Source organism: Apium graveolens, chromosome 3 (assembly GCF_009905375.1).
Source record: "Apium graveolens cultivar Ventura chromosome 3, ASM990537v1, whole genome shotgun sequence".
Taxonomy (NCBI): Eukaryota; Viridiplantae; Streptophyta; class Magnoliopsida; order Apiales; family Apiaceae; genus Apium; species Apium graveolens.
Window position 1 is genome coordinate 98,153,652 of NC_133649.1, and position 23,687 is coordinate 98,177,338.

Sequence of the window (23,687 nt, forward strand, 5' to 3'; positions counted from 1 at the left end):
TTATTGATCTTATGGGATATTATTAGTACTCTAGGTGGTATATAAGTGTATGTAAAGATCGTCAGAATCAAATTCCGAACACTTTGATTTTTCCCGGAAATCCACAATATACGGAGAGAATTGAGTATAAGGTAACAGGATAAAAAGGATTTAAATTAAAGGATTATAAGAGAGGATCATAAAAGGAATACAATGTATTGAGAAAGGTTAAGGGGACCTAAGTAATAAGATCCCGGGTATGATCCTTCAAACGATAAATGAAAGCGAAAGTTAAGCGAACCGTATAACAGATCAGCGGTCATTAGGCAACGATTAGGAAGTTAATCAAAGGGATTAATGGGAATGATGTCATCCAACCAATAGAAAGAAGACAAGGAAGGAAGGATGACATCATGAGGATGAGGTAAGCATGACATGGGAAGGAAGGAGGTGTGGTTGAATAAGAACCACACAAATTTAAGGGCAAGGTAGTAATTTGCTAAATCAAATACAAATCAAGTCAACCAAGCCAAGTAAAAATCATTTCCATCAAAAAAATCAAAACAACCAAGGCATGAGTTCATCTTGCTCACGGCTTTTTAGCATTTTCAAAGCATAGATTTTTCAAAATCAAAGATCAAAGCATCCTAAATTGGTAAGAAAATTCCCTAATCATCTTTATGCTTAGTTATGGCTATATCATGAGTTTAAGCCATTAATTCTTTCTCTAACTTCTTCATTTAATCAAAGAAGAAGACAATGAATAGTGTTTTCAAGTTTTTAACTTGAACTTTTCTTGTTTTTCTTGAAGATCCAAGCTTTCCTAAGGCTTCTCAAAGCTTCTTAAGGCTTCCTAGCTCCACCCACCACTTCAAGGAAGGTATACCATTTCCAAACCCTAGGTTCATATATATTATAAGGTGATTTTGATGAGTGGGATGCTATTGTAGTTGTTGTTATGATTTAGAGTTTGAGATTTGGTATGGTAGTGTAATGGAATGGTAATTTTGTGGTTTTGATTTTAAGGAACTTAAGTATGATTAAAGTAAAGTTTAAGCATAAGTATGAATGGTTAAATTGAATTGGTTGGGGTTGTTATGATGTGATAAGGATGGAGGATGGTTGTATGTTGGATTTGAGGTTGATTTGGGTTGTTTGTGAATGGGTTAAAATTTGGAAATCACGTAAACATAGCCGTCGTAACGTCCGATTTTCTTTGGACTGTTTTTGTGCATAGCATTAGGACCCGAGAACCCCCTGCTAGATTGTGACCACTGCCATGTTTAGATAGCTCATGTTACGAGCTTCGTTTTGATATGTAGTTCGTCCGATTCCGATTTACGGTTTAGGAGAAACGACCGTTTCAAGTAACGGCGTTTCGCGGACGAAACTTTTTCCCTCGCCTTACTTTGGAATGTAGGTTAAAGACCAAAAAGGGTGAATTAATGTATGAAACATTTATGGTAAGTGTGTTAGGCAGTTGGTAAGTCATTCGCGAAGGAATCGCTTTAAAACTCGTAAAGGTTAAATTATTAAAAATGGTGGAGCCGAGGGTACCCGAGTGACTTAAGCGAATCAGTGAGCGCAAAACAAGCGTTAGAGTCTAAGTTAGTTAAAGTATAGATTTACAAGTGACTTTGGTTTAATTCCAACTTACTTGTTGTGTATAGGTTACCAGACTCGTCCCGAGCCATTCGTAACCCAAGTCGCTCAGGCAAGTATTCTATCCGTTATACTGTTGTTGTGATGAATATATGTATTTGCATTATCTTGCGATAGATGCATGTTGGATAATTAGCAAATGATGCGATATATTGTAGCATGTGATATAGTATGTATGCATGCCTGTTTCATATTCTTGGAATATATATCTGTTGGTTCAGTTGATAATACCTATGCTAGAGGATAGCGGTAACTTGCATACACCCTTAGTATAGGGACCCAAAGGTGAAAATATTTTCTAAAACCGGGAGTCGAGGATCCCGAGTACATTTTGTATATATGGATATGGATATATATATATATATTTATATATATATATGGTTATAGTTTTTCCAAACTATTAATCGAATAAGGTTTATTCGATAACTTTAAACTTTATTTTATTATTGAGTATTATTTCGAATATTATTCGAAGGCGTATGACTCCTTTATATTAAATGAATATTATTTTGAATATTTATTCGAGGACTTATGACTCTTTTATATTATTTAATGAATATTATTTTGAATATTCATTCGAGGGCTTATGACTCAGTTTATATTATTTAATGAATATTATTTTGAATATTCATTCGAGGGCTTATGACTCAGTTTATATTATTTAATGAATATTTTTGAATATTCATTTGAGGATCTATGACTCCGATTATTTGCTGAAATATATTCTTTATTTTATTAAAGAATAAGGTGTAAATAATCAAACTTATTTTCGATTATTCAAATAAAGATAATACTTTTATATAAGTATATCTTTGGTTATTTAATACTCGTTTCAAGTATAAGTTTTAATACTTCTACTTCAATTATTTTTATAAAGATTATTCTTTATGGGAATAGTATTTAAATAATAATATTCAGTCATTTTCTAAATATTCCGGGGACTGATTTACTTCATTAAATCAGCTTTACGCCAAACACTCTTTAAAGTGTTTTCGAGTCTTCAAAATGATTTTTAAAGTCAGAGCGGATCCCAAAACTCATTTTTATATTTAAGATCTTCCTTTTTAAAGGGGATTTAAATACTCGCTCAAAACCTGGGGAATCCGGCTCTGTGGTGTGTTTTATATTCGCAACGAGGTTGCAGATTTGGTAAATGAATTGATTACTTACCCAACGTTCGGGAAGTAAGTCCATCTATTGAGTCGGCATAAGCAACATGGGCGCAGTGGGCGTCCATGATAGTGTAAGTGGCTCAGTGGGAGTCCATCAAATGCATAGGTGGCTGAGTGGCAGTCCAGCATAAGGTCCTAATTATGACCAGGGTGATGACCAGTGGGGAATTCGTCCATCTACTAGTAGAAAAGGTTACTAATGGGTATCTTTGCCTGATCAACAAGATATCTAGTTTATGCCAAAATTCTTTTCCTTTCCAAAATTCATTGGATGTTTCAAACTCTGTTCATACTTTGCATAACAGAGATTCCAGGAAATGTTTAAAGGGATATATATATGTGGATATATATATTGGGACTAAATAAAGTATCTCATAACTTTTTCATTCAATAATATTTCAAAGATTGAATCTATTCAAGTCTTATCTTGTGGTCTCATCAGTGGGATGAACTTTTGAAACTGATTATAACTTGAATGGTGGTAGTTCAAGTAGTATTGGGAAAGATATAAGTATATTGGGGTATTTGGTAACCTCATCTTTTAAACTTATATCTAATTAATAATTGTCTTATGAATGACAAAGATTTTCAGAAAAACGTTGAGACAAGGTTAGATATATGAGATCACCTTGCAACGATATTTTTATACAGTTATACACTGGGATTTTGTGTATATTATGCATGGAAGAGGACTTCCAATATTTTGAAAAGTATATATGTATATATACTGAATATTTTGCGACTTCATCGCATTAAGATATCAAACTTGGTTCATTTCTTTTGACCAAGACTTTCATGAGTACTATGAGAAGGCTCATATACTAGTAAGTATATACTAGTAATTATCTTACACACGATAAAAGATTCTAGTAAGTATCCATTTAGATACTTATATTATTGTTATCACTATATATTATCTTGCGAGCTGTAAGGCTCACTCTTGCTTTATTTCTTCGTCACACAACAACAGTTAGGAAAGATGGCCAGACTCCAGCAGACCCAGCGCAAGCGCGTGGGAAGCGTCCCGCGTCTTCCCGATGATGTTGTGGCTGCTATAGCTGCAGAGGTAGATCTACTGGTAGATCAGGCATTCTATTTTTGAGAATCAAATTATGTATAATTATAACTTGTGGCAGATAATGGTAATTAATTGTAAATTATCAAGTAATCGTTTTGGGTTGTAATAATTTTAAATTGTGGATTCAAAGACTTGTACTTATTTCAATTTCATCTCTGAGACTATAACGGGTTGTGGTGTGTGTTAGTGTGGGGTCACAGTATGAGGTTATTTATTATTAATTAAGTGAAGTGATATTGTGGAAAGAAAGACCGTGACAACCCGGATCCCCGACCCCGGATCTGGGGGTGTTACAAAGGTAAAGATTGGTCCAAAGACTGTAGATTATATCTTTATCGGATATCCACCATATAGCACTGCATATCGGTTTCTCGTATATGATTCCAAGATTCCTGAAATTCAAAAGAATACGATTATGGAATCTAGGAATGCCTCATTTTTTGAGACGACATTTCCTTGCAATCCAGGAAATGAACCTCCTACAACGTCTAAACTGGCTCATGAGTCTATAAAGGACAATAATAAGAGTGAAGAAAGTGAGGATGAAAATGTGGGGGTAGTGAGAAGGAGCAAAAGACAACGTACGGAGAAATCCTATGGGTCTGATTTTATGATATATTTGCTCGAGGAAGGTGAACCGAAAACCTATAAGGAAGTGGTTACCTCACCCGATGTCCCCATGTGGAAAGATGCAATTAAAAATGAAGTTGATTCAATTCTGCAGAATCATACTTGGGAATTAGTTGATTTGCCGAACGGCTGTAAGCTGCTAGGCAGCAAGTGGGTTTTCAAGAAGAAATTGAAAACTAATGGTACTACCGACAAGTATAAGGCAAGACTTGTAATTAAAGGATACAAGCAACATAAAGGTCTTGACTACTTTGACACACATTCTCCAATAACGAGAATAACGTCTATAAGGATGATGTTTTCTATCACTGCAATGCGAAATTTAGTAGTACATCAAATGGATGTGAAAACATCTTTCCTAAATAGAGATATAGATGAGGAAATCTATATGGAACAATCTGAAGGATTCATTGTCCCGGGTCAAGAGAGGAAAGTCTATAGATTAGTGAAGTCACTGTATGGCTTGAAACAAGCGCCCATAAAATGGCATGAGAAATTTAATGAGGTCGTGCTGGCCAATGGCTTCAAGATCAATGAATGTGATAGTTGTGCCTATTACAAAGATAATGAAAGCAGTTATGTCAAGGATAATGACAATGGTTATGTCATGATGACATTGTATGTTGACGATCTACTTATTGCCGGAAGCAATGACAAAGTGATTAAATATACAAAGGACATGTTAAAGGCAAGATTTGACATTAAAGACGTGGGACTAGAAAATGTGATTCTAGGAATCCAAATTTCTAGAACATCAGAAGGACTCGCACTGAGTCAACCTCATTATATTGACAAGATCCTTGAGAAGTTTCTGAAGGATGACCTTGAGAAAGTCAGGACACCTGTGGATATGACTTTACATCTATCCAAGAACAAAGGTGTAGCGGTTTCCCAGTTGGAATACTCAAGGATAATTGGAAATATGATGTACCTAATGAGTTTTACAAGACCATACAATCCATATTCAATCAGCAAGTTGAGTAGGTTTACGAGTAATCCGGGAACTACTCACTGGAAAGCAATCATAAGGCAACTGAGGTACTTGAGAGGAACTCGAGACTATGGACTACACTATGGAAGATATCCAGCAGTATTAGAGGGATATACTGACACGAACTGGATATCCAGTAAGAAGGCTCTAAAGTCTACGAGTGGCTATGTGTTTACACTAGCTAGCGCGACAATCTTATGGAAATCCTCAAAGCAAACTGTGATAAATCATTCCACGATGGAAGCTGAGTTCGTTGCACTAGATAAATGTGCCGAAGAGGCTGAATATCTATGCCAATTTTTAGAGGATATTCCAAGATGGCCAAAGCCTGTGACTGCAATAGGGATATACTGTGACAATCAATCCGCTATTGGTAGAGCACAGAGCACGATGTACAATGGAAAGTCTCGTTATATACGACGACGACATAGTTTCATTAGACAATTGATCTCAACCGAAATTATCACAATTGACTATATACCGTCAAAGGATAATATCGGGGATCCGCTAACCAAAGGGTTATCAAGAGAAGTGGTTGAGAAATCATCGAGAGGGATGGGCCTTAAGCCTGTTGCTTAACGACGTCATGATGGACACCCAACCAATGCTGACTGGAGATCCCAAAAACTTGGTTTAATGGGCCAACTAAATCATGATGACCAAATAACTATGGGGGGAAACCCTTGGCATGTTCCTATGATGAGGAAACAGTGAGACTCGTATGGTACGAGGTTAAGCTTTTGAGCTTTTAATGATCTTTTGGGGAATACATGGAGTTCAGGAGTGAACGCTTGGAATTCAGTTGAGTAAATGGGGGTTACTCTATAAGATAAAGATCACCTATGTGGGAGAAAAGTGGGGCCGCTTCAAAGGAGAATTGCGAGGCACAATTCCTTAGAAACTCCTTTAGAACTAGGACGATGTTCCATGGCCAAAATGGACATACTCATGAGAACTGAACGAGCCAGAAAGGATATAGTGATAAGTATATCATCGTTTACACAAACGGTCAAACAGTTCAAGGACAAGCACGTCTACTGTCTACCAGTAAAGTCGGTAGGCTTATTCGAGCGAAGGTTCAAGGAGTATTCTCTACCTATCGTATGCTATATCTGATCGAAGAAACTATCACCAAGTCAAACTCCATGTCTATCTATTTGGTGTGTGCTACTGAAATGTCAATCTCATCCATGTGGGGGATTGTTGGAAAATATGGGTAGTAGCCCCACATTGCCGAGTCAATTTGAGCCATAGTTTGAGTAGACGAATGTCGCATGCGCGCGACAAGTGACATTTGGAACGTGTTCTCCTCCGCGAGAGCTTTTCGAGACACTTTGAATCACTCAAAATGACTAAGAGATGGATGAGATATGATCATCCAAAGTTAGTCCCTTAGTTGTGAAAATTTGTGTAGAATAATGAAAGTCCCACATTGAATTTACAAAGGAGAATGCATAGCTTTATATAGTAAAACACTTATGTAGTGTTCAAATGTGTTACTTATGTATTGCTCCAATACCTACGTGTGCGCAGGGGGTGCAAATCTTGGGCTTTCGAGGGGAAATCCGAGGCTTGAGAAGCCTTCGAGCTTGCCCGCGTGTGCGACGTGCGGACACGAATGTAGCAGAAAATTGGCCCTAATAATTACGGACTAGTTTTGCTAAATTTAATTTCCACTGTACTTGGGCTCTTAAATTCTTAATTCTTTTTTTATTACGAATTATTATTATTGATTTGGCGAAATAATAATTCTGATTCAATTACGTATTTGATTATTAATTAACGTGTTTTATTCAGTTACGCGTAAAGTAGCGCACACGTTTCCCTCGAGCCTATATATTTCATTATCAGGTTTAGGGTTAATTATTCATTCGAAACATATCTCACAACCGCCTCCTACACGCAAACCCTTTTATCTTCCGGTGATAGTTTCTTGCCCGTTCTTGTTCGCCGAAGGCGCTGTTCGTGCGACAACGCCGTATTCTCGTTTTATCCTGGGAGGCTAACGACTCGCACATACGGTGAGGGCCATAATAGCTTTAAGGAGACAGTATACGCTGGACTCGAGAACTTCTTTTGTTATATCCTTTTATTTTCTTTTCTTTTATTCGTATATCTTGTTTGTATTAATCGCACATTACGGTTCACACTCTGATTGCTCCGCGACAATTATCCCGAGTTTGTGGCTACAGGTAGTAATATCCAAACTCCAACCTCATGCATGCTTCTTTTACATAATATAATTTCTGGCTTTTTCATATGTTGTTATTGTGGACTCTGGTGTCCAACTTTACATATACAGGAATCTCTAATTTTCTATTTTCTGTGTGATTTGTGTTAATCTTATTTGGCCTTAGTGTTGTTTAACTTTGGACTTTCTCTCCTCATTTGTCGTGAGATCAATTCTCTTATTTTGATCTAAACTGGCTTTAATGTTGAAAAGTTCAAAATTTTGGCCAAAGCTTAAAAGAGTACCCGCTTAATCATCACAAATTTATCTGATGTACTATCTTCCTTCCAATACAAATATCATGGTTGTTTATTCTTTCTCACTTCTCAGTTTCATAATTCTTTTGTTGTCCGGACTCCGGTCAAGAAGGTAAACATTTACAAGAGAGGGGATGTTTGGACAAATATCTGGTGTTGATGTTAATTCTTGAAACATGTCAGAGAACTATAATTACTAGTCTCTTACATCTTATTTTTACATAATTACATTTCAAATTGCTACTTATGATGTCAATCAGTGTAAGGTGGACTATATTTATATATATTTATAATGTTACACTATCATGACAAATATTTTATAATTTACTTATTGATATAAAATTTAAATTACATAAAATTTAAATTACAACCCAAATTTAAAATTACTAAATAAAATAAAAGAATTATTTTAAAATAAAATGAAAAACTATTTAAAATGATTTCCAAATTTAGATCATAAATTCTCAATCAAATATGCTTGAAGATTGCGGTGAATATTTCTATCATGAACAATAGAGTCGTTATAGTTGAACAATATACTTACTCCATTATTTACAAACTAGATTGAATTCAATCTACTTCCTCGGTGATATTATTTACAAACTAGATTGAATTCAATCTACTGCCTCAGTGATATTAAGCTGCATTATTTTCATAGTAGATTGAATTCATTGAATTCAAATCATGACCCATTGAATTCAATGGGTCATGATTTGATTAAAATAATATAAAAACATTCCAAACAATCATTGTTCAAGTTGAACAACTTTGTCTAACAACTTTGCAAGCAACATAGCATTTCAATGCTAAACAACATAGTTCACTCAGCAAACAACACTCATTGTGGGTGCTCTAACAAGTCATCTGTTTCTTCAACAAATTGAATTTACAGTTGAAATCAATTTTTAGTTTTTAAAAAAGGATACTTTGTTATCTCAGAGATATAGCACCAGAGCAAGTGACAGTTCGGTTTGGCAGGCTTGGAAGGAAAGGTGAGCAAGAGCGTTTCGCTAGTGAGCTTGCAACCCCGGATATAATCAAGCCTGCATGCAAGCACATAATTGAACTCCAAGTCACAGAGGTAAGATTTCAATCTCTTGCTAATTGACAAAAGTGAATTAATGAAATAAGAATCTATATACTTTTGAGTAATTACATCGTTTAATAGTCTTGCATTTACATGTATCCTTCCTTTGGTTGCTAGAGTGGTCCAAAAGGATGTATATTAGACCAGGTCTAATGGTGGTGTTAAAATAGATGCAAAAATGATTTTTAGTGCTATATTAGAACTTATATATTTCAAAAATAAATGTAAAATAGCATCTGTAGAACTTTTATTTATATATAACGGAGAAACAAAATATGAACCCGAGAAGGGAGAACAAAACTAGCGTACTGTTCTATTTTCCTAATGTAGAAGTAATATAAATAAATAAAAAGTGAACAACTAGAGTAGCTAAAAACAAGGGCCACGTTGAAAACTAACTCTCCTAATGCAACTACACGTCTGAGACTTATTCCTTCAGTTCCTACATTAACTTCACGACACAAAAGATCAGCTCAACGATCTAACTGATGCCTGACTATTACAAATAAACAAAAAAAAATTATTTAAAACAATTAAACAATTAAAATAATTAAAATAAGTTTAAGATTATTTTTCCAACATTCACCCCCATAATCTTAAACTTATGAAGCACTTCTCTTCATTTTTGTGATGCACTTCTCACCACCATCTCTTCATTTTGTGATGCACTTCTCACCACTATCAAGTTTGATGCACTTCTCATCAAAAACAATTTTGGAGGACTTCTCTTCAGGGTGCACTTCTCATCCACAACTCTACAGGAGTGGTTCTCACTCGATCAAATGTGCCATATCTTCTTCGTCCATTTGGGATCTACAATTCTTTGCCAGATGCCCATATCTTTTGCATTTGAAACATTGTAGCTTTCCTTAGTGCTAGCAGTCTTTTTCTTCATGACCCATCTTATGACAATGGTTGCATTGAACTTTGTTGCATGTGCCTTTTGAGGATGAAGCTTTAGCTAATAGGAGTCCCTCATTTTTTCCTCCAATTTCTTCCTCCCTCATTGATCTCCTTTGGTCCACGTCGTGAAGTAAATTGATCAATTCTGAAACATTTAATTTCGAGAGATCTTTAGTATCTTCAAGTGAGGAAATTTTAGTTTCATACCTCTCGGGAAGAGTCACTAAAAGTTTGTCCACAACTCTTTGACTTGAGAAGTCTCCACCAAGTAATTTGATTTGCTTAACGATGGACATCAACCTACTCCCATATTCCCTGACGCCTTCATTACTTTTCATTCTCATCATCTAAAACTCTCTCTTGAGGTTCGGAATTTGCATCAGTTTGGTTTGTTGGTTGCCTTCAAATTCTTCCTTAATTTTTGTTCATCCTTCTTTAGGAGTATCACAACCCATATAGTTGTGAAGATCTCTTCCGACACAGCCGAATGTAGACATGAAAGTGCCTTTGCTTCTCTTGCCACTTCTTCATCACGTTTTTTTAATTTGGACTGCTGTTGAATTTTGTGGAAGAGGGATTGGCTCAACATCACTCTCAATTGCTTCCCACAAACTCATAGCTTTCAAATATGATGTCATTTTGATAGCGCATGAATTATAATGATCTATTTTGAATAATGGAATAGAGACTGAGAAGTTGTTTAAAGCCATGGAATATGAAGGATAATATATATATATATATATATATATATATATATGTGGGTATTTTTATAAGAGTCTCACAAACCCTAGAACATATAGCTCGGATGCCAAGTGTAGAACTTTTATTTATATATAACAGAGAAACAAAATATGAACCTTAGAAGGGAGAACAAAACTAGCGTATTGTTCTATTTTCTTAATGCAGAAGTAATGCAAATAAATAGAAAGTGAACAACTAAAGTGGCTAAAAACAAGGGCCGCGTTGAAAACTAACTCTCCTAATGCAACTACACGTCTAAAACTTATTCCTTCAGTTCCTACATTAACTCCACAGACACAAAAGATCAGCTCAACGATCTCACTATTACAAATAAACAAAACAATTTATTTAAAACAATTAAACAAATAAAACAATTAAAACAAGTTTAAGATTATTTTTCCCACAGCATCAAACATATCCAAATAATATTATATTCTAATTGCTTAATTTTAAAGTAGATAATTATATTTGTCAATATTACTTTATCAATACATTTTGACACTTGCATGCTTATGTGTTAATTATAACATCATTTATATTTATTATTTTTATATTTAGCACAAATTATAGCATTTCATTGGAATTAATTTTTATGCGATGCTGGATTATAGCAATAACAGCTATTTTAGTACCATCATTAGACTCAGCTCTTATGCTGCCAAAATTGAACCTGTCGAGGATATACAATCAATGCACAAAACTCGACAAAGATGTGACTATCCAAGTTCTCTCATTTCAGAAGGAATTTCTGTTGATCCGCTTGTATACTTATAATACAATATTGTTCTCTTATTTCAAGTTGATGTATATAAAATAGCAATTTCGGGGCCATTGCGTTAGTGAGGCGGTTATACCATCCCCACTTCTTATGCAGCATATATGATGGAATATATTTTGACAATAACTTAAAAGAATGGGTTTGTCTAGTCTTGCTGTTTAAATTTCCAAATTGTGCATTCCCATGTAGGAACTCGACGTATGGGCACCTGCACTCTCGGTCCCTATCATTTGTTTACACATTTTTCTTTTAGACGTTATTTTTAATTATTTACATTTCAAAAATTTTTAAAAATAGTAAAATTTTTATAATTTTTAAAATAACTATACCCACTTTATATATATAATATTAATCGGTCGTACTACTTTAGTCTTTTTTTTAATTTTCCTCCATTACTTTATCATTTTTCTTAAAATCCGTATAACATTTTGGAGGGGACAGAGGGAATAACAAGTAACAGTGTCTTTTTCCTTGACACTGCACTAGGAAGGTAACCCACCATGCTGCTAAGTGCTAAGCACCGGGACACCAAGAGATTACAACGAGTGTGCATCTCTTTCCTGGACACCTACTTGTCGGAACAAGCAAATCATGGAATTACAACCATATACACATGCGAAATGATGATGCATGTGCATAAATCTTTCTTCCAAGGCATGCTTGTAAATGCAGAAAATAACTCATGCGGGTCACATATTGTACGTAGAGTAGAATGGATACAATTATTGTGACTTTGAATTAAAGCAAATTAACAAAAACTTAAAAGCACAAGTTAGATTGTCCGCACAAGGCTACAAATCTAGCTAATTGTAAGGTTTAAGAAGAGCATGTAAGTAACAATGTGCCATGCTCTGAAAGATCACAGATTTGAGCCTTCATACTCTACTGTCTGAGCTGGTAATAATTTTCTTGAGCAAGTACCTCAAAGACCTGTGGGTAAAGCCTTGGAAAAGTTTGGAACTGTATCTTATGTTTTTTAATCCTTTCTCTGTTGAGCTAGGAACCTGCCCCCTTTGTAAAGCTTCTCTCTGTTAATAAACCCGCTCCTAATCCTTCACGCCGGTACTAATTTAAAAAAAAAAAATCAAATTTGTGTTTCTTCTATAAAGTAATCAAATTTGTTAATGAGTAGAACTGTAGAACCTTTTTTCTCTGTCGGGACCTATAGAACCTTTTTCTTTTAAAGTATATCCTTTATAATATCATCATAAAATTAAATTAATTTGTGACTTGGACCTAATTTGTTTTGTCAATTTTATAGTTAGAGTGAACTTGAACATCCATGTAATTGAGAGTATTTAAAATGTTTGTGTTAGATTTATTACCATATAACCATAGATTATGTAACTAATTTTGATAAGGAATTAATAATTTATTATTCGATAGTTATGTAACTTATGATGATCATGGTGATTTGTTAACTAAGTTATTATAATTCGTGTTAACTACAAAAGTCTTGGCATTTGAATATTTTTTGCCTAATTTAAAATACTATAAATCAAATACTATAATTCATTTATAATCGAAGAACTATAAATTACATTAATTTGGTTAGGTATATTCTCTATAATACCATTGTATAATTGGTTTTTCCCGTTAATATCATGAATTTATTTGCTTCTACTCGCGATAATCTTGTATATTTAGTTTTTCACTTCGGATACCTAGTGTTGGGTAAAATGTAATAGAATTGATTCTAGTTTGAAAACAAATTGCACATTTGAATTTTTTGTGAAAAAATACATAAAATAGATTCTCAAATCGTGTAAAATGGAGTCGGTATGTGTGAAATAATAATGGTCAAAGTTTAAATATATCTCACTCATTTTAACTTCGTTTTACATGATTTAAACTTCCATTTCATGTATATTTTTGTAAAGATTTCAAATATACAATTTAGTTTTCAATCTGAAATCAATTATATTACATTTTACTTAACACGAGATATTCGAAATAAAAAACTAAATTTACAGAATTAACACACGTAGAAACTAATAAATAAATGATACCAACGAAAAAAGTCAAATCTACTATACTACCGTACAGAACTAAGGTAGACAGTTCTTTTATACATAAAAGTAGGGCTGTCAAATGAATAATTTGGATACGGATATGTCTATATGCGCATCCTTATCCGCAGCTGTCGGATACGGATAATATCCGCTTTATTTCGGATACGGATAATATCCGCTTTATTTCAGATACAGATAATATCCGCTTTTTTCCGGATACGGATGCGGATATTTCGGATGGATGTCAGATATTTTTGATGGTCATACCGTATTGACGATGATTTTCGAACAATTTTTTTATGACTAAGCTCAAATGATATTTTTATATATGTATAAAGTATTTTAGTATTTGTATAATTATATAAATTTTGTATAAATGTATTATTTAATGCATATAAACACACTACAAACTAATAGCATAAAATTATAATTACATATAATTATATATTATATAATTTAAATATCATATATGTATTTAGTTTCGGATTCGAATATCACGGATTCGAATACGGATAATATCCGTTTTTTTCTCGAATACGGTGGCGAATTTTTCGGACGGAATCGGATTTTTCGGATTTTTTTAACATCTCTGCATAAAAGACGAAATTGAGCTTGTTAATCTTTTTGAACTCACTAGCCCCACCCTCTTGAGTCTTGAATATGGGCACTAGATTAATGATAGGATCCAATGACCCGTAACAACACTGATCCCATACTTTAATTTGAATATTTCCTGCAAAGGTACATATAAAAAAAATGAAAAACCGAGTTATAAAACAAATACAAAAGCACTACTAATTTAATTAGGGATTTTCTATAATGTGCACATGGGGCATACAATAATCATTAAGTCCCGTATAAAAAAGGCATAGCTGGCAAGCTGCAGCCTGCAGTACAATAAAAAGAAAGCATGGTGCTTTTTTGCTTTTGGGATTTTTGTGCAAGATCCTCAGTTCACACTTTTGGTTAAAATTTAGATGACAAGATCCATGTGCTGCTACAAATGCTCCTGCAACAGAACATTAGTAATCCCGTATACGCAGTATAGTACCCTACAGGCTACAACGAGACAACAAATGTTCTTCCAGACAAGTCCACAACGCTGTACAAGAAAGTTAAATAATTTTACCAACATGATATCTGAGAGTCCAAAATGGGACTATGCAAGAAACAGTTTATGAAATATACATCTACCAGTAGTTGGAACGAAGTGAAGTTCACAATATCACCAGAAAAATTAACTGCGCACAAGTCATCAGATAAACCAAATGTGAACAAGTTTGCATGTACAGAAATTTACAATAGCATTTTGATTTTTTTTAATATTCACACTATTTTTCTAGTGTAGCACTTTGGTGGCTACACTCTTAAGTATTAAATTTGCAGTCTATAACCAGAACTTGAGTCTAGTCTTTCAAAACTGTGGCCGCACACTAAATAATAGTGGCCAACATTATTTTTCCGTGCCGAAAAAGTGTCTGCCCACCACTATTTAAGAAGGCATAAATATGCAAAGCAAGAAAAATAGAAATGCATTAACACTTGATAAGTGAAGACACCAACGCTCAAGTAAAGATACAGACCTTTACAAAATTTAGCATGCCATGTATACTTGTGACTTCAAAATAACCTTCAACCCCGGAGTCTCGCTCATCACTTAAGTATACAGGTCCAGGCCAAGGCCAAGACCAACAGAGTTAATATCATTGGCCAATCATTACAAACCTTGCCCCCTTCCACCAAAAGGATAGGAGACCACCAAAAAGTTTACAGGCTACTGCATAAACTCCATAAACAAGAACCAATTCATAACATTAATCCAGATGACAAATAAAATTTATAAGCTCCAAGAACAAACTCCCCCTCACCCCCAAAAAACAAAGAAACAACAAAAGCTAAGTCTCGAAAAGTCTTATGAGAATGATTGAGCTGAAGATATCAATCGCACAATGGTTCCACCTTGAACCTGTAAAGCAGCTTCTTCTTCTTGGAAGTAGAATTATCAACTGTAAGCAGCAGCTTACCAAGCTCAGTGATCTTATAGCCCATGGAAATGACTGGTTCATCAGTTGGGGACATCTTCTTTGCCTTGTATACGATAGCAGTGTAGCTACCTTCAGCTCTGGGCACATATTCAGCACTGTGGCTCACATCCCAGCCTACTACCCGCAATTCCCAAATGATATTGCACTTCTGGATTTACAAACAAGCGATATAAGTGCATTGTTTGATTGCAAAAGCAACTGTATGTAGTACAATGCATAAACTTTGAGAGAATTTATATAAACATATTTAGACAACTGTTATCACAATTCACAGCAATAATAAAAATAAGAGGGTATTGCAAGGGCACCTCATTTACAAGGATTTCCACAGTTTGCTTGGTGGCTGGTTTAATAGTAATCTCTGATGCCGGATCATTGTTAGTAAATGCAGGATTACAATCACATGAGTCTACACTTAAACCACCGTACTGTAAAGGTACTTGTTCTGGAGCGATGTATCTATTTTCCAATCATAAACAGGATGTATTAGAAGAAAAAAAAATAACATCATTAAAATCACTCATCTAAATGTTTTATAAACCAAAATTGCAGCTATGACTTACTTGAAAAGTGTTTCGGCAGTTCTGGCAGGGCTGGCAAATACGAACTTGCTTTTGGTTCTTTGTGTCATGAACGGACTGATCATTGTATAGAAGGCCAGATACCACCAGGGGACATTGATGAACACCTTAATTTGCAAACACATAATAAACAAGACTGGATTATAAATAGAAATTACAATTTAATGCAAGCTGCAGCTATTACAAAACACAAATCAATTCTCCATGTACAAAATAATACAATATCTGAAGTAATCAATCTTAAAGTTAAATTGACGTTAAAGCCTTGATTTAATGGAAATGGAAAGAAAAGTGCTTATTCATTTTTTCCAAAATTACTAGTATAGGCCAACTGCTAAATTTAAAGTATAGCTGCATTGTGGGGAGGTTTTCAGGTGACAGGCTAGTCAACCACAATAGGATAGATACTAGGATCAACACTATAACAGATAATTGTCCTCACAGAGCTCATTAAGCTCTATCATGTTTATGTGCTAGGACTCTTTTGCTCTTTTCATTCACTTTTAGAGTTTGTTCAAAACCTCTTAAATATGCAAGCGGGTAATGTGTTCAAGATTCACGACTCAAATCATATTCCTCGAAAAGAATCATTTTTCTTTATGACATCTTTACTCGCCCAAGTAGCTCTCTATATAGTATAATTCGCTAATCAAACCATTCAATCAGTTTTTTTTGCTAGACACTGCCAACTAGGATAATCACGTCCACTTCTACATTTAAACTTACTTGATTTTACAAAACAAAACATCCTAATAAAAATTAAATAAAGCACCAATAGCACCAAAACATCCACCAAAACACAATATTTAGTCCATTTACAAAAATCAGATAAATCACAGAAATAAAAAGATACCTGCTTTGCAACAAACTCAGGATAATTATCCTGCAGCAACTGTAAAGCTTGCTTAGTAGCAATCCTATGCTCCGTCTTCCCCGGTCCAGGCGAATTCTTAAGATCACTAATCTGGAAAATAGTGTTTATGCCACCAGGACTAAAATCAAGCTTCCTAATACTCTTCTCCAAAAACTGAATCCTCCACTTCAGAAACTTATTCCTCTTTTCCTGATCACCAAAAGTCTTTTTATACAACTCCTTATTCTGAAACTCGCCATACACATTATAACAAACAGGATGACCATCTTTATCAAAACCATCACTAAACACAACTTTATCAAGATCATCACCAAGATTCTCCTCAATCAAACTCTCAATCCCAAACTCTTCTCTCCACTTCAAAGTATTCTTCAGCATTAAAAATGCTTCCTTCACTTTAAAATCCCTAGCCCTTAAAAACTTCAACAAAATCACATCACTCCTCTCATCAACTAAAAGTGGGACCCCATAAATTTGAATTTCACCTAGTTCTTGAACATGGGTTTTAAGTTCATCAAGTGACTTTTTCTCAAGATCTGAGAGATCTGTCACTTTGTTGCTTTCCTCTTTGAATGAGCCTTGGGATTCAGGGACTTTTTGGGGCTTTTCAGCTTCTGGGCTTGGGTTTTCTTGTTGGATTGGTTCTTTTTGGGCTTGTTCTTCAGTGGTGGGAGAAGGGTCAAGTGGGGTTTCTTTTTCTGTAACTGAAATGGGCTCTGCTGCCGGAATTTGGGGTTTTTCCGGGCGGTTAGTGGGTGTTTCCGGTGGGGATTTTGTAGGGATTTCGTCGGCCATTTTTGAGTTTGCAATGTGTAGATAGTTGTCAGTTAGAGACTATGAAAGAAGTAAAGAGATATATATGAAATAGTTACGTTACAATACTTGCTTTTGTGTTTTGTCTGCTTTTGTGTTTTGCCTCTCGGTCGACAATATACAGTTTGAATATACTTATATATATATAAGGAAATTCTATGGTGACCGTTCTTTTCTTGGAGACCTGGATACCAAACATAGCCCGTTGATCTATATCTCATTAAACGGTCCACTTTTCTTTATTTTTTATTTATTTAAACTTGTTATGGTGAGTATATATATTTTCTGGATAATATATATCATAGTACTACACTTTATAAATTGATTAAAATCATTTTCTATATTATACATAGTAAAAATACTATGTTCTACACAGCATATTTTGCATAACCCAGTGCAGGATACAAGGTGTTGCTGTACAATGCAAAAGAAGTGCACAACACAAATTTGCATAATTTCAAATAAGTGTATGCAAGGTAAAATGATGCAAAATATATTTTTTATAATGCAAACCATGTTTATGTATAGAACACGACAAAATACTAGATTTAAAAAAAACAAGTATTGCACACTAAGTTCGAAAGTTTTGCAAAATTTTATTAAAATAAATTTATCATTAGAATTTTTTATATGGAACTAAAAGAGATGAAAAATATTATATTTATTTTTATATATTCCATTTTCCTCCATTTAAATATTTTTTAATACATTTAAATAAATAATCTTAAGAATATGATACTGTTGTTGAATATCTACATTCAAAAATAAAATTATAGATAAGAAAACATAAAAAGTGTAGTCCATAATGTAATAAAAAAAGATTATGAAAGCAAAATTTAAAAACACATAATTTGTATATATATATATGTACACTTTACATTTTAATAATTTTTCTTTATTATAATAAAATTTTATATTTTATTTAACAGAAATGTTATCAACAAAATATTTATAAAATCACAACATATTTATATTTTTTTAAGACTTTGATTCTTGATTCTACACAAAATGTTTATCTACAAACTTTATAATTTTTTTAAGCGGATCTTTTTTTGCCCAAATGAATAATTTCACATATTTTTATTATATTATTTTTAATAGAAATAAAACATAATTATAGTTAAGGAAAAATATTTGTGGAAAAAACTCCAGCTCTATAATCATTTTTTAAGAGTCAGAATTCTGCAAACAAATAATTATTTTTTAAAAAAAACTATTATGTTATGCAAAAAAACGTAAAAATAGAAAATTAAACATTGTAATTGAAGTGAAGAAAACTACAAATTTCTCATAAAATTATGTTCCTCCCATGAAAACTGTAATATTGCACCTTCACTCCTGTGACCCATTTTAAAATGTTTGGCAATTAATTTTTCATTGTTGTATAAAAATGTTCTTCAAATCTATTCACAATAAAACTATTTATGAATACTTATTTGAATTTCCTCTAGTTACTAATATAGAAATATAGAAAGTGTCATAATATTTTAGTATTTGTCACATGATTATAAAACAATATAACGATTGTAGTAGAGTCTCCAGTATACATGGGTCTATATATCTATATTATGTATCGAAACCCAAGTACATATTTATTACACTGCTTCTATTTATATAATGTCAATACAAACTTAAACGTATTTATGAAAAATTGTAATAAATTAAGATAAATACTACGGTCTCAAAAAATATTTTAAAAAAATAGTTGTCAGGATTTTAGTAATTTTTTGTAATTAATAATATGAGACATATATATATATATGAATATTACAAATAAAATTACTATTTAAAAATATTTTTAAAACCATTTTTGAATATGCAACAGTACATTATTCTACTAATCTTATTGTAAGGATCACGGATTTCGATCAACGATTAAATTCAATCATTGAAAACATTTATTTATCAAGAACTTTTGTTCAAAATAATTAAGTTAAATATTATTTAAAAGAGTTAAAATTTAATCGACTACCGCTTAATTACCAAACAGGCTCGATAAGTTATTTATATTTGAAGGTAATGGGAGCAGATTGAATGGAGGGTCCATCATCCATGCGTCTTTATAATTTATAATGTCAGTGTAAGATTCTCCCTACTAGGAAAAAGGGTCCACGATAGTTGTGAAAAAACCCGGAGAAAGGGGTGAACTTTGACTGAGTCTGCAAAAGTTTGACAAACCAATTTGTATTGTATTTACTAAATCTAGATTACAAATTAAGGGTTTTTATTATATTCTTTTTTTTGTTGGTAAGAGCACTTCAAGAGTTTGGTCTAAATTTGGACCGAACCTCGGTTCAAATTTGGACCGAACCCCTCTCCAACTCCAATAGTTTAGTCTAAATTTCGGTCCAAATCTCAAAATATTTATTTAATTATTTTAAGGTCTTATAATAATAAATATATTATTTTTGTATGATGCAAGATATTATCTTTATATTTTATTATTATTATTATTATTAATTACTTGTTTTATTTTAAAATTGTTAATAAATGAATAATAGAATTCTAATTAAACTTCAAATATATATGAAAAATAGTAAACAAATTTAGTTATAATTTTTATAATAAAATCATTAATAAAACATTACATTCAAATAAGAAAAGTACAAATATTAATTAAATCTTAAAACATCGTTAACTAATACTAATTCTCAGAATTAGTATATTCTTCCCACAAATGTTCAATTAATACATCTCGAAGCGCAATATGAGCCTCCTTATTTCTAATTTTTCTGTAACGGCCAAGGAATTGTTGAAAACGTGCATCATCATCAATTTGATATCTTTCAACTTCTGGATTCAAGAAATGCAATGATATTTATGTTAGGTCACACTTTCACTGTAGAGGGGGTGAATACAGTGTTTATTACAATCAAATCAAACTTCAAGAACTTATGTAACAGAAAACAAACTTTATTTAAACAATAAACTCTGTTACAATCTGGAACTGTTATCTCTCAGTGATGAACAAAATATCACGAGAGCTGCTAGGGTTATAATAAATAATATTCTCGATAATGATAACACTTATAGTGTAAACCCTATGTCTGTGTTTATATACTACACAGTTACAAGATAATCGCTAATTGATATGGAATATAATTCTGCTTCCTAAAATATATCAATCAGATATCTTCTATTCCAAGTATTCCATTCTTCACGGAATTCCTTCTTCATGCATATCTCTTCTTATGTTTATCTTGATCTTCTTAACTTTAATCAGCTACTGTCCTTATCTGATCGTCCTTCAGCACTTAAGTTCTGATATCTATCTCCTGATAACATAAGTACTGATATCCCTTAAGTTCTGACTTCCAGTATAAGTACTGATCAGTTAAGTACTGATTTGTTCTGTTCAAATAAGATCTGAAATCTAAACATAAAACATATTAGCCATGACATTATCAAATATATCTAACAATCTCCCCCAACTTGTAAATTAACAAAATATACAAGTTTAACAGATATTTGATGATGTCAAAAACATTAAGTACAAATGCATGAGAAATAGACAAGATAACTACAACTTACAGTCCTTAAAGTTTTTACCAATTCAACTTCTGATAACAACTTCAATCTGTATAAATATCAGAATTTAAGCAGTTGTAGATCTTCGACTTGGCTTCATCATTTTCTGATCTCTCTGATGTCAGGAGTTGTTCTGAGATAATTCTTCAACAAACATTTCTCAGCATATCTGAGTTCATCAATCATTCTCCGTTTGACATCTTTAAGCTCTGCAGTATCTTCACCAGTTTGAAATATTGCAGCTCTGAGATCATTAATCATTGCTTTTCTCAACTCCCGATCTAGTCTTATGACATAAGCTTTATTAGACTCTAGATTGAATTCAAGCCCCTTAATACCAAGATATGTTCTGATCTGTGCAGTATTAGGCTTCATATCAACAATATCACCATTGTGATTTCTGTACTTTGGAACATATCTGCTGTCAGACTTAACAGAATAAAGTCTTTTCTGTCTCTGAATCTGTTCCTTTAAGTAGTTTGCAGCAGTCTCTGTTATTCTGTCATCCACTTGAAGTAAGAATAATACATGCTCCAATTCTTCAAAATACTTCAATGGAATGGCATTTTGTCTTATATGATAAACCCTACCATCTGTCATGAAATACAACATGATGTATTCTTTCAAGAAGGTATGGTAAACCATCTGTACAGATTCTAGTTGATTCAATCTCTCAGGAGTTGCTCCAATACCTGGTTCACTCAAGGAAGTTGGATCATCGGTAGTGTTGTGTACTCTTCTTTCATCAGCACTTTCCAATCCAGTTTTATCTCTAGCTTCCTTTCCAGTAACTACTCTTGCTTCAAAACCACTTGAAGTAGTCTTCAAAGATTGAGTCTGTTTTGCTTTAGTGAATCCTGGTAGGAGTGTTTTAGATTTATTTTCTGATATCAAGTTAACTTGAGCACTGTCAGAGGTTACTTGCTTCTTCTGAATATCAGAACTTACAATTTTTTGACTCTGAACAACTTGAGCCATGTCAGAGGTTGTTTTAAGAACTTTTCTTGAAGTCAGAGCAAGATTATCTTTTCCATCAGTAATTTCTTCTTCCTCAGGAGGTACATAAGGCTTGATAGGTTCACCAACCTTTTCTTTACCCTTGGATCTTGGATCTATCTGTGGTTGTGATCTAGCCAAAGTTTCTTCAGTATGTATCCTTTCTTTGATCACAATGCCTTTAGGTTTTGGAAGTAACTTTTTACCAGAAGCTTCAGATTTAGATGTGACTTTCTCTGATTTAAGTCTGGCTTCTTCTTCCTTTAAACTTTCCAAGTCCATCCCTGGATTTTCTTGAAGAAATAGCTGTCTTGACATTTCCTCATCAAGATCTAGAAGTTCATCAGAACTTATCCTTTTACCAGCAGCAGAACTTATTCTTTTCCCAGTATCAGAACTTGTTCTGTGACTAGCTTGTCTTGATGTAAACCTTCTACCTTGACTATGACCACCACCCATTCCAGAGTTTCCTTGGTCATCTTTTCCATCATCCTTTCCTTGCAGTGACTTGTTGGTTTTGCATTTGGACTTAATTACCTTCTCCCCCTTTTTGGCATCAGCAGGTAATAAAAGAGAGATAAGTAGTTCCACTGAGGTCTGGATTTCAGTAAGTTGCGATTGCTGAGAAGCTTGATTTGTCAGAATTTGATCAATCTGAGCTTGTTGCTTCTCTTGAGTTTTCTCAATATAAGCAACCCTGTCAATGGTAGGTTGAAAGAACTTTTTCTTATCAAGTTTCCAAACTTGTTCCTGTTTAATAAAGTTCTCCTGAATCTTGTGTAGCTCTGCATGAGTGTTGGAATGAAGACCTTGTAGATGTTTAGTACTCAATGCAGTGACTCTAAGCTGGATTTTAAAATCATCAGAATGTAACATTTCATCAGCTTTAGTCAAGTGCTCAGCAAGATGTAAAGCATTTGGAACACATGAAACTGAGTTCCATTCCTTAGTCCACTCCTGACCTGCAGGAGTTTCACTCCAAGGTACTGGTGCATCCCTGATAACAAACTCCTTTAGCAGTTCAGACTTAGGAGGAGTATGTCCTGAAGGACCTGCTTCATCAGCATCTACAGTTGTAGCAGCTTCACCAGTATCTCCAACATTTGCAGCATCAGAACTTAAAGAATCAGTATCTTCTGATAAGACAACTGTATGAGTAGCAATGGAGGCTTCAACATCCTCTAATTGCTGATCTGATACTAAGTTCTGATCAACAGCCATATCCTGATGCTCACCTAAAATCTGATCATCATCTTGATGCAGAGAAGGTGTTAGTGATAACTCAGGAGTTTGAACAGCATCAGTAACAGGTGTTGTGGAAGGATTATTT

At 33.6% G+C, this 23,687-nt stretch overlaps 1 protein-coding gene across 1 annotated transcript; it reads right to left on the reverse strand.

Moving 5' to 3' along the window:
* Nucleotides 1–15,029: 15,029 nt before the first annotated feature.
* LOC141712636 (patellin-3) lies at nucleotides 15,030–17,938 on the reverse strand. Its single transcript, XM_074515646.1, has 4 exons — nucleotides 17,000–17,938; nucleotides 16,129–16,253; nucleotides 15,874–16,024; nucleotides 15,030–15,713 (listed from the first exon to the last, which is right to left on the reverse strand). Exons 1-4 carry the CDS (start codon nucleotides 17,813–17,815, stop codon nucleotides 15,459–15,461), a joined length of 1,347 nt encoding a protein of 448 aa, XP_074371747.1. The 5' UTR covers nucleotides 17,816–17,938; the 3' UTR covers nucleotides 15,030–15,458.
* Nucleotides 17,939–23,687: the final 5,749 nt, after the last annotated feature.

What these genes read in the sequence shown, in the direction of transcription:
- LOC141712636 (XM_074515646.1), bottom strand. Translation starts at nt 17,815, where the DNA reads ATGGCCGACGAAATCCCTACAAAATCCCCACCGGAAACACCCACTAAC. An exon ending in ACTGCCGAAACACTTTTCAA is followed by an intron (nt 16,025 to 16,128) that starts GTAAGTCATAGC and finishes ATTGGAAAATAG; the next exon opens with ATACATCGCTCCAGAACAAG. An exon ending in TGGAAATCCTTGTAAATGAG is followed by an intron (nt 15,714 to 15,873) that starts GTGCCCTTGCAA and finishes TTGTAAATCCAG; the next exon opens with AAGTGCAATATCATTTGGGA.